This window comes from Sus scrofa, chromosome 17 (genome assembly GCF_000003025.6).
Source record: "Sus scrofa isolate TJ Tabasco breed Duroc chromosome 17, Sscrofa11.1, whole genome shotgun sequence".
Classification (NCBI taxonomy): domain Eukaryota; kingdom Metazoa; phylum Chordata; class Mammalia; order Artiodactyla; family Suidae; genus Sus; species Sus scrofa.
In genome coordinates, this window is record NC_010459.5 from 49,258,036 (window position 1) to 49,270,490 (window position 12,455).

The 12,455-nt window shown below is 51.8% G+C and overlaps 1 protein-coding gene across 1 annotated transcript in view; it reads right to left on the minus strand.

Moving 5' to 3' along the window:
* The window catches only part of ZMYND8 (zinc finger MYND-type containing 8), a 131,876-nt gene continuing 119,928 nt past the window's right edge, over window positions 508-12,455 (minus strand). The window contains 6 exon segments of the mRNA XM_021078039.1: window positions 508-2,215; window positions 3,932-4,015; window positions 7,990-8,056; window positions 9,197-9,354; window positions 10,437-10,676; window positions 11,619-11,697. Coding sequence (XP_020933698.1) covers window positions 2,076-2,215; window positions 3,932-4,015; window positions 7,990-8,056; window positions 9,197-9,354; window positions 10,437-10,676; window positions 11,619-11,697 — 768 coding nt within the window. The 3' untranslated portion in view covers window positions 508-2,075.

Here is a 12,455-nt window from a genome sequence, read left to right on the forward strand (position 1 = left end):
ACCGTCACCTTGCACATGGCAGGATCCCACACCCACAAAGAGGAATACAGAAGCTCTGGTAAGGGCCTCTCTAAACCCAGCCCCATTTTGTTCCTTTCACCGCGCTGGACAGCAAGCGCCTATGGGCCAAATCCGGCCCAGGCCCTGCTCGTGTCCACCTTCGAGCTGAGCAGAGTATTTACGTGTTTAAATGGTTGAAAACAATTCCAAATAATTTTGTGACACACGAGGATGAAAAGAGCAGGGCGCGCCCCGGGCAGAGCCAAGGTCACGCATTGTCCCTGGAGTTCCTGGTAGCTCAGGCTTCCATCCATCTCAGCCCCCAACACACGGTTCACTCCCTTCCCACTATTTTTCCCAGACTGACCCAGGATTTCCCTTCTGTTTCCTTATTTATCATGTGCCGCCACCCACGGAGGGGTCCTGACCTCTCCCAGCCCCGCCTCCCACAAAGCTGGCACGTCCGTCCCGACCAAAGGGAAAACTGCAAATTCGAGGACGCCCAAGTCATTTTTCCAAAACAGTTTAATTAAAAAAAGGTGAAGAACCTGAAAAAATTGAGGGGGGAGGGCGGTGGGGAAACCCAAAAGCGTGTATAGACTGTGTGAGTCCACGGGCTCAGTCACAAAGAAACACCGTCATCAAAAAAGATATTTAAGTTTAATACAAATTTTATACAAAGAAAATGTGAAAAAATACTTCCATATGCTAAAAGCAATTATGCTTCACAAATAAGGCCAGCTAGGCTATTTTTTTTTTTTTTGACAACTGCGATTCACACACGTTCCTCCTCTCCTGTCGTCTTCTAAGACTCTTGATTTCTTCTCTAATATGGGTAACTAGCTGGAAACTGTACAGTTCGCATCCTCTTATCAACAATGAAGAGAAAGTAAACGAGACTAAAATGTACAACGGAATGTACTGGAATGATATCGTACAATTAATTTTTCTCATATACATATATCACCTTTTTGCTTTGTTCAATGCTTCTTGTTTTACACAACATACAAAATGGTACTAACAGCACGTAGTGTAACAGACAGCACGGCGGCGGCCTGCTCCCCTCACACTGCCTCGGCTTCATGCTCACGGAAAAACGTAAAATTCCATCGTATAAATAACACAGACATGCTTCCTCCCAGCCTCCAACGTCCTCTGCGTGCGCCCTGCCTTTGAGGCCTTGCTCCCCAGAAGCACGGCCGTCTCTGCCCAAGCGGGGCGGAGGGTCTCGAAAGGACCCCCAAGGCAGAGCAAAGAGTTTCTCTTTGCTTCCGAGCGTCCGACCCAAAGGCTTTTTCTCTGTTCTTCCTTCTGCAACTGAGCTGAGCGGGGGCCTGTTTGGAGTTGATCTTCTGTAAACAAGGACATGGGGTTGTTGTTTTTTTTTCCCTTTTGTAGGAGTCGCGTCATCATGAAAATCACACAAAATAAACGAGCTCTTCCACGGGTCTTTCTGGGCCAGAGAGCGTGCGTTTTATAACATAATCACGTAGCATTTGAAAGGGGCCAATGGCCGGAGGGGATGTCCCCGCAAATCAGGGCGGGAAAAGCCTGATCCCCACGTGCTGTGTACAGACATCCGATGGAAACAGCTTAGTCCCCCACCCGCCCCTGCCCCCAGGCGACCCGGGGCGAGGACCTGTGTGCCACAGCTGTCCCTGTGCCCGCTCCACACCACCACGACAGGCGGGCTGGCTGGCCGTCCCTTCTCCAACATCAAACATTCTTTTTGTTGTTGGTAGTTTTTTTTAAATTGTTTTCTTCTCTCTCTCTTTTTTTTTATAAGTTAAAGTCAATACAAATATAAAAAGGGGAAGGTACTCTAGGCTCGATGACATCCACAAAGTGTACATTATTTACATCGAAAGCAGAGGTTTCCTGTGGGTGGAGCAGCCCTCAGTCAAGGCTAATGCTGGACGTGTCGTAGTGTGAGCCACGAGGGCCAAGTCTGAATGGTTGGCGCCCTCTGTCCCAAGGTGGCTAGTCCCCTGTCTCACATTTCTTGGCTGTTTCCTGTTTTCCTGGTGTCTGTTGTTGGTTTTTTCCCCCCTTCCAGGGGAGGATGGCTTGTGTCCCTAGTCCCAGAAGGCATCCAGCCGAGACTCCTTCGGGATGAGGCTCTTGGCACTGGGACCGGCGTTGTGCTCGGAACGGGCCGACCCTCGTTTCTCATCGCTGCCGCTCCAGCAACTGGACTTGCTACTCCGGGAGTGGTCTGGGGAGGAAACCAACGGGAAGGGGGCTCAGCATTCCTGGGACCACCCCTCCACCAGACCCGCACCTGCTCCCCGGGAAGCCACCTTCCCCTCCCGACGCCACAGCACAGGTGGTCCAAATCCTGCCTCCGTTTACCAGCCCAGATGTGTGGGTCTGGGCAGTACAAAGGCAGAACCTGTTTTTTTTTTAGGATGTTAACAACAGCTGGCTGGAAAAACAGGAGGACAGAGAATAGTACAGATGAATGAAAAAAGTGCTAATTATCCAGGAAGGCAATTCTGGTGTGGTTCCTAGAACCAGGCGCCTTTGGGGCATGACCAGACACCAAACACCCCATGCCCTCGTGTCCAACCCTCTGGCCACTAAAAAAGGCACTGAAATTGGCATTCAATCTACTTACTGATGCTAGTGGAGTTTCTGTAGTCAGTTTATAGCAACCCGAAGAAGACTTATAACCAAACCACTCAAATGAGAGGCGTGAGGAGCAGAATGGCTTCATGGCTAAGACCCACTTGGCGGCTCCCCAGCTTAGGGATCCCTGAAGGAGGCCGAACCAGAGGAAGAACTAAGGGAGCTTCGAGAACGTGTGTCCCACAAGGAGCCACATCACGGCTGAGTAAGGCGTGAGGAACTGAAGGAAGAGCCGGATGAGACGTCTGTCACAGGGTCCGACAGCCGGCCTGGCGGCTCAGCGGGATGACTGACCCTAAGAGCTACCCGCCACCAAGATCCCATCGTATCTTAGATCGTTTACCAAGTTCAGACAGACGGGGAAAAACTTTCACTCCTTGAGGTGGGGGTCCTAATATTTGACTGAAAGAAGGCAGCTGCCAAGCGTAGTGACAGAACGGGAGGGAGCAAGGGACCACATCATCGCATGGGGCGGACGTCTCGTACCGCCTGGTTATCCGGCAGGCGTGTGTGTGCGTGTGTGCATGTGTGGTGTGTGCATGTGTGCGTGTGTGTGTGAGCTCTGAGTTCTGCTGCTGGAAGATAAGCAGTGAAGAGAACGATAAGGATCTCCCAAGTCATGAAACTCGGGAGAGAACTCCTCGGAGTCACTTGCCTCCATGACCAGAAGGGGGCGGTATGGAGGTGGGCAGAGCCGTGGTCAAGGATCGCGTTATCTTGAAGATCCTGACTCCACCTCTCCTTACGAGTTCTTCCCAATTTGTGATGCCTACACTGTTAATTCTCTGGAAGGTCTCTGGGGAGTGGGACGGCTGGCCGTCACCCTACAGAGAAAAATCCTACACCAATGCAGTCAAGTCACATTGAGTCTCCCCAGCTGGGCCACTTAAAAGAAATGGGAGCAGGGCTGAGCTAAGCACGAGTGAATGTGCATCCCAGAGCCAGGCTGGCCAGCCGCGTGTAACTGCAGAGCCGAACTCCTCCCATGGACGGGTCACCGGGTACTGGGCGGTACGGCCAACCTCTGAGGACCATCCGTGTTTACCCAGGAACTTTCATGAACAGAGCAAGGATGAGGCCCCGTCAAGAAGCCAGACCATTCGCTCTGGCTCCCCTACCTCCGGCAGTTTTTGATGGCCGCCAGAGGTACAGCTAAGAAGAGACAAGGCAGAACAAGACCCACCACTCAGAAGAACAGGGGAGACACGCCCACAAAGAAAAACACACAGAGACACACACAACACGAGCCTTCTGCATGCTGGGAAAAGTTCCCGGCAGCTTCGTGAGGCAGGGTCATACTTACACTTCTGGGCGGGGTAGTTGGGGTGCGGCTGGTGGTCTGTGGTGGTTGGGGCAGAGGCGGGTTGCTTGTCACACCTGTTGCTAACTAAAGAGATAGCACAGGTAGCCTCAGAGTCTGGCAGAGAGCGTGAATCCACACACCCCAAGTGCTAAGTCACTCATCAACAGGCTACTGGTCTTAGGACTGGCTGGCTGCTTTGCTGATGTCACCACTTCCCAACTTAACGCATTCGCGGGAGACAAAGGCTTTTAAAAAGGCATGTTAAACCAGAATAGGATCACTGGACAGAGCACGGCATTGCAAGTGAGAAATACAATGACACAAAAGCAACTACCTAAAGCCATCAACTCTCAGAATTTTGAAAGCAAAATTCTCAGAATCACTAGCTCTGCCAATAGCCAAATTCAGCCAGAGAAGGAGAAGAGCTAGCATCACACTTAGCTAGAAGGTTCCACCCAAGGAATCCAGATTATGTAGGACAGGTAATCACTAATCTACTGCCAAGGACGATGACAGGACAGGCAAGAGAGGGTGACCAAGATGCATGCGGTGAGAAGAACCGAGGAAGGGGCTACAGACAAGACATCAAGGGGGCCACTCCTCAACTGTGACGGTAGAACACCAACAAATGCAATTTGAAATGGAAGAGTCAGAAATGTGTGATGGGAAAAGTATCTAATAAAATCACTGTTACAGTGAAGAATTTGGTGGGGAAATCATTGAAGATGTGATAAAGGAAAAAGATACATAGAAACTCTAGGGAAAAGCAAGGCGGTATAAAAATGGAAATGGAATCATAGCACCCTATCTGACTCTGCGACAAATGGCACGATCATAATGATGGAAAACAGAGATGACCAGGTTTCAGGTTTCAGACTCAGCCAACAGCCCAAGTGAGAAGCCCCAGTGGCAGGAGCAGACAGAATGCACGTGTTCTCAGCCTCGATGGGGGAAAGTCACAGGGGAGAAGACAAGTCTAGATGTGATGGGGTAGGAGAGGTGAGTGAGGAGATGAGCTGTCGAGGGAAGAGTCCGAGATGCTGTCTCAGGCTGACGGAACGAGCACTAAGGAGTAAGTGTTTTATTTGACCAAGGTAACCCCTAGAGCACATCAAACAGAGACGGAAGGGTTTGGGAGGAGGCGAGAAGAGAGGCGATAAAAGACCCCAACTCTCATCTTTTAAAGCCAGAAGTCAACAAGCAATGTCTACAAAGTCCAGAAACGGAAGAATGGAGAAATGCATTATTTACTTTATCCACCAATAAGGAGGCTTCGAAATACCAGATGCACCAAACGCAGCCGTGGAAACTGGGACAGGAGTTGTTTTCCCTGCACAATGTTATTTTCTCTGAACGACAAGCATCCCTTGGTATCAGGGATGATACAGGGGATTGGTTCCAGAATCCACCATAGATACCAAGACCCAGGGATACTCCAGCCCCATGGTTGGCCCTCCATATCCACGTCCACAGATTCAACCAACTGCAGATCTTATAACACAGTAGGTAGCAAGGGGAAAAAAATCTGCATGTAAGTGGACTCCCGCAGTTCGAACCCATGTTGTTCAAGGCCAAATGTATATGAGTGCCCTGCTTTCACATCTTAAAATGAAGAGACAAGTGAACAGGAGAGACCCAGGCCCACCCCGAGGAAGCTCACAATCTTCCCCAGGCCCCTTCATCCTCCCCCAGCCCCCACCAGACCCTTCTCCATCCTGACTAGACTCTGCATCTCACCACCCCGGCGCCAGAGCTTATTGTCAGCAGAGTGTGACAGCGGCAGCCGTTAGACGAGGAGCAGTCAGGAGGGGGTCTGTCTGTCTGCTTTGACACGGCCACTGGTCAAACGCTTTGGTGAGTAAATGGGGACGTGAGAAGGGCTGAGACCATCCTGACCCCGAGAGACCTCCCGCTCTGTCCCCTCTGCTCACACTCTGGAGCAACCCACAAAACCACCTGAAACTTTCCTCCAGCTGCTGACAATTCGGGATCCCTCCCTCCCTCCCGGCCCCTCTCCACACCCCCCAGCACCAGTCACCAGCATCTTCCAGGCTCCTTGCCTCCTCTCTCTAACCTCCCTTTCTATCCCCTCAGACGGCAGGGTGCTTTAGGTCAGGGGTCAGACATCAATGGGCCAGATCCAGCCCAGAGCCCCTTTTGCCAAAGACAGGTTCAGCAGGGCACAGCCACACCCATCTGCTTGTGCGTCATGTCTGCTTTCATCCGACAACGGCAGAGTCGAGGGGTCCTGCCTGACAGAGACTGTGTGGTCCTCGAAGCTGAAAATAGTTAAGTCTCTGGTCCTTGCAGAAAGCCTCCCACCCCCTGGGCTGGGTAACACCTCCTTCGCCTCAGATCTGGGATGCGAGGCGTCTACCGCCTTCCTGCACACACGCCTCCCTGTTCCAGCAGAGGCCATGCCCCTGCCCCTGGCATCATCCCTCTTCCCCAGGCCCCTTCATCCTCCCACCTGGATTCCGCCCCTTTGCTGCTCCCAAACCGCAGCGGCGCCCCCTATCTGCAGCAGCATTTCCCCAACGCGAACCCTTCCCGCGCCACAGGCCTTTGCAGTCTGGACACATCCACAACCGTCCTCTGATGGGCTGAGGGCCTGTCTTCAATTTAAACTCCATTTCAACTGGAGCCAAACGGAAACTCTTCTATCAGCACCAAAGCAGGAGGTCAATAATATCTGCCACACACAGAAGGCAAATCTACACATCAACATAACGAAATCCAAATTCTGGTGGAAAATTCTACGCGGGTTCCACTGCTGAAGTCTCAGGTCTGCTCTGTCTTTGTTAAAGAGGAACTGGAAGGTGTCAAAGTCATCTGAGCCCCAAACGGAACTCGCTCTCGGGGGAGTCATCAGCACACGAAGGGCAGTGACAAGGGAGCTCACATCTTCAACTGCACGGAAAGCGAGTTCCTACTCTCCCTAAAGTCAGTTCGTGCCCCAAACTGGATTCCCGCTTTCCAGGCCCTTCAGGAAATCTTCTCCAGCCACCCCAACAGGGACAGCACTTCTCCCTCTATGTACTTGATATGCAGAAGTGAACGCAAGTGCTTGGTTTTCAGCTGAAGAGAGTAACTGTCCAGCAGAGAGAAAGATCCTGGAGCTAAAGGGCCTTGAATTAGAAGAACTGTCCTCAACATGGACACTGTCTCTGAACCCTTCTGGAATAACCAAAAACTGGTTTGGGGGGGGGGAGATGCCGGGGGAAGACCTGTCAGGCTAGAAGAGAGGACAGCTCAAGTCCCGCAGAAGAGGAAAACCCAAAGACAGCCGCCCAGGGGATCCCTCGAAAGCGGAAGGATTTTTACAGAAAGATAGCCTACCAAACATTCTCTTTTTTCCTCAGGAGACTCAAGAAGCACCACTACCCGTGGGCACTGGGACTTTCGGGGACAGTCTCACAGAGTCTCATTTCCTGTGGTCATTTCTCGGAGGGCAGATCTGCCCAAACCACATGCAACTCTTATCCCATCCCAGGATGGCAAGAGAATCCCTGGTCCAAATGAGGGGGTTCTGTCTTTTTTTTTTTTTTTTTTTTTTTTGGTCTTTTTAGGACTGCAGCCGTGGCATATGGAGGTTCCCAGGCTAAGGGTCCAATTGGAGCTGCAGCTGCCGGCCTACGCCAGAGCACAGCAACGCGGGATCCAACCTGCATCTGTGACCTACACCACAGTGCACGGCAACGCTGGATCCTTAACTCACTGAGCGAGGCCAGGAATCGAACCTGCAACCTCATGGTTCCTAGTCGGATTTGTTTCTGCCGCGCCACGACAGAACTCCCAAATGAGGTTTGATGTGATGCCCCAAGAAATAAAACAAATACAAGTAAATACTGATCCATTTGGAGAAGTGCCTGAAAGCTGTCTTGCCCAGCACCCCCACCCCCACCCCCACTGACCGGCCCAGGTCACCCTCCAGGGCCCCCAAGGATCCGGAGTTGGAAAGCCACTGCCCTAAGCCCTTCAGGTTCCCCGGGAGGAGGGATTCCCCCACGCCCAAGCGGATCATGAGAACACCATTCACCCACCAGGGGGCAACATACCAGAGCCTTGGTTGGAGCCTAAGAGAATGGAGGAGGGTGTCTCCCTGGAGCCAGAAAGGTCGAGGGTCTAGAAATACAAAAAGAGAAATGGAGACAAGGCACTGGGGCCAAAAGAGCCCCCCCAAGGATCCATGGGGGTGCCTGTCACTGTCCCTACAGCACCTTGGTGCCCTCTGCCTGGCACACTCAGGTGGGTGAGGCCAAGGCAGCTGGGTTGGTCCTAAGCCTGAACTCTCTTGTGCTGACTCCCAGACTGGATGAGTGAGAACACAGCACCGGGAGGCCCCTGACTCACCTCTATACCTCAGCTTCCAAAACACTATTTCCTCAGCTCCCCTCTCTGACCATAACCAATAAGTAAGTACAGCTGTCCCTGGGTACCCAAGGTGGAGGGGTGCCAGGAGCCCCCGAGGAATACCAAAAGCTGCGGATGCTCAAGTCCCGAAACAAAATGGCCTCACATGATGAAGACAGAGGCCCCTGTATCTGAGGGTTTCATGTCCACAGATTCAACCAAACACAGGTGGAATTTCGGCTGGTTGAATCCACGGATGAGAAACCCAAGGATAGAGGAGTCTGACAGTCCATCACAACAAAACTGCCTCAATTCACTTTTATTTCACATTAACTTCTTTACAGGGCAATAATGCCAATAAAATCGAAGAATTCTGACTGCTAGGATAATTTGGTATTTTTCCTAATTTACATGATATAAGTACACAGTCACTATAAATACAGAGTGACTAAAAATTTGAAAAGGATCAGCGTACCACCTAAAATAACATTTGCGTACAATCCCTGATGCGCATACCACACCCCAGGAAAGAAGGTAGGAGGTGCTACCTTCATGTCCAATACGGCAGCCGCCGGCCACCTGACTTTGTATTTAAATTAACTATAACTCAAAAAAGTTTAAGATCCAGGTCATCCGTCACACCAGCCACAGTTCAAATGCTCAACAGCGACGTGTGGCCAGTGGCGCCCACATGGGGCGGAGCGGGCAGAGACCATCCCCATCATCACAGAAGGTTCGGGTGGACACGCCGCCCTAAAACCACGCCTGGTGACAAGGAGCTCCAAGACGGTCACCCACACCTGCAGCCTGAAGACAGACGGACCTCCTCCAACAGGGCACTCGCTGGGCGGCAGGCACGGGGACGGGTCTGAGGCTCTGCCTGGCCCAAGGGCGTGGGGGACGGATACTCACTGAGCCACTGTCCTTGCTTTTCTCAGCTGGGGCCTCCTTCTCCTTCGAGGCGCTGGCTTCCGGGGGGGCTGCCTGCGTGCTGGAGGAGGCCCCCTGGGACGGCTTATTTAGTGTTTCCGTGTTCACCTCTGGGTCTGCTTCCTGCTGAGGGGCGGTAGCTGAGGGCAAAGGGGGACAGAAGCCACACATAAGCCGAGCGTGGTGGCTCTCGGACCTGCAGAGAAACCTAAACCACACAAACCAAGCTGCCGCTCAGCCCCGCCCAGCGCCCAGCACAGGCCCAGAGCAGCCGGACCAAAGCGTTCCAGAGGCGGGAATTCCAGACTTCGTGCAGAAGTATGTTCATTTTTAAGAGTCTGTGATTCAAGTTTTATTCAATCATCCTGAAGAAAGCATGTTCGTGGAACAAACAGCCTGGGTACCCACTGTGCCAGAATCACTACTTTCACCATTGAGACCAATTTTTGTCCCCTGGACCTGTGACCCTGTAACAGTTCAGTTGGACAGTTCTGAGAGACCACTCGGGCCACAAAGGCTAAAACTTCTTCTCTTCCGGAGCTTCATTAAAAAAGCATCCCAACCCCTGCCCCGGAACTTGGCCAGCTTGGGCCGTCCATACATCACCTTTGAAAATTTTGCCCTTCTGTAGAAGTCCTCCCTTGTCAATTATTTACCTGATTTTTATTTAAATAAATTCTCTGAAATGGAAACTTAATTCTAAACAGAGAAGGCTAGTATGGATCATAAATAAATACTGTAATTTTTTTTTAATTTTTAAATTTAAAAAAAATATTTTTTTGCCTGTGTCTGCAGCACGTGGAAGTGCCTGGGCCAGGGATCGAACCCGCACCACAGCAGTGACCCAAGCCACTGCAGTGACAACACCAGCTCCTTAACCCACGGCACCAAAAGGGAACCCCAGCATTTCCTGCTGGAGCCTCCTGGCCTGGGATCTGCCTGATCTGTATTAGAAAGAGATTCTGGAGTTCCTGCTATAGTGCCGAGGGTTAAGAACTGACTGCAGCAGTTTGGGTCCCTGCAGAGGCCCGGATTCGATCCCTGGCCTGACGCAGTGCATTAAAGGATCCAGTGTTGCAGAACCTATGGCACAGGTTGCGGCTGCGGCTCAGATTCAGTCCCCGGGCCGAGAACTTCCCTGGGCTGCAGGTATAGCCGTTAAACAGGAAGAAAAAGAAAGATTTCAAAGACAAGTAAGTCCCACACCAGGCTGCGGCGCTACCTGACTGGGTGCAGGACTTCATGTGCTCGGGCCAGTGGGCCTGCTGGCAGGGGTAGTCGCAGTAGCTGGTGTTCCAGCAGCAGTAGAAGATGGCCTCCTTCTTGCAGTTGGCGCACCACTGCTTCTTCTTGGTCTCATCCACCGCCTGCTGCTTCTCCAGCTCCAGCTGCTTCTTGACCTCAGCGATGAGCCGGTCCCGCTCCTGCTCCAGGCTCTGCCGCATCTCTGCCATGGTCAGCTCTGCCGGGGCAGGGAGAGGAGGCGTGCTGCACACCCGTCCCCCAGCTCAGGGTCGGGGGCGTGCACTCCAGATCAGAGCCCCAGGGACACGGCTGTGCAACCTGCCTCAGAGAAGCCCTGGCGGTGGGACCCCCTGGGAGAGGCAGCCAGCCTCCCCCAGCCCGTGTCATCCTGCTGACTCGACAGAGCTGCCCGTGGCAATGAACGTGGAATGTGGACGGGGGCAGGTGATGCGATGCTGTGGGAAGCCCTCAAATAAGCCCTGGGAAAGAGTCCCACTGAACTCACTTTGGGTTTTATCACCAGCCTAACGCTCTCTGTCTTTCAAAGACTTAGCGAGCACCCACTCTCTGCAGCAGGCACTGTGGTAAGCACTTTATAAAGATGCAGGCCTTTAATCCTATGCTAATGCTCTGAGCTAAGTACGCCCATAATACCCCTTTCAGAGGCAGGACACTGAGGCGCACGGCTAGAAAGGGCAGAGGTGGGACTAGAACTTGGACGCATTTCCTTCTTGGTGTGTTTAGCAGCAGTGGATCAAACTGACTGTGTCTGTGCCTCCGTTTCTTCACCTGAAAACTGGGATAACAGAGACCTTTTCATCAGAAGGATTTCTGCGACAACGAAATAATTCATGAAAAAGTACTTAAGACGATTCCTGGAACAAGGTCAAAGGTCATAAGCAGGAGCTGCTACCAGGTCTGCGGTGAATACACTGCGGATGCTGGTACTGTGAAGCGAAGAAAGGAGGGTGCCTGCCAGCTCCTGCCTTCAGGCCTGGTTTCTCCAGGTTAGACTCCCCAGGATGCTGTGGTCTCCCCACAAGTGATAAAACCCCTTGGCTTACTTCCAACCCAATTCACATCTGGGCCTGACTCCAGAGGGGCCAAAAAATTCACATCTGGAACGTTCCTCGGTGGAGACGGAGTCACCCAGACTTACCCAGGTTGTGTTTCATTTCCGAGAGCTCTTGCTGGTGCAGCCACTGAAGCTTCTCAATCTCGATCCTTAGCCTGCGAATCTGGAAGGAGAGCAAGAGAGAAAGACATAAAAAGTGTATCCAGGTGCCTTTCACCAACCGAGCTCAGAAGCTGTAGCCGTCACTGCCGGGCTCGTGTCACGTGCTGAACCAGAGCACGCAGGTGGGTCTTCCCACAGCTGCTGTCAGAGAGGCTTAAACCAAATTTGAGAGAAATGCTGCTTCAAAAAACCAATTACAAGCCGTCTGTCTTTTCCAAGATACGCTCCAGGAAAAAACACTTGCAGTGAAAAATGAGGACTAGATTTTCATAATAAAAGGTTTGATTGGGGAGTTCCCTTGTGGTGTAGTGGGTGAAGGATCCAGCGTTGTTGTTGCTGCAGCAGCTCTGGTCGCTGCTGTGGGATGTTCAATCCCTGACCCAGGAACTTCCATGTGCTAAGGGCACAGCCCCAAAAAAGATTTGATTAGGACTTTGGTCCTTATCTGTTTCAGTTTTTGTTTTGTTTTGTTTTGTTTTCATCTCATCCCGAAGATTTTAAGTGACGGCCATCATCACACATCTGAAATTCCAAAGCTGAGCATTTCTGAAAACGATAAGGAATTTTGGGGGATAGGAACAAATGTGGGGCCAAATTCATCCGGAGGGGAGGGAAATACATACCCAGTCCACACTGCCACAAGGCTGTTCACAGTGCTTACTAAACACAGTGCTTCTCAACCGGCATGATTTTTGCCCCCACTCTTCCCTCCATGACACTGAAATGCCTGGAAGCATTTGGGGTTATTTCTGGCATCCA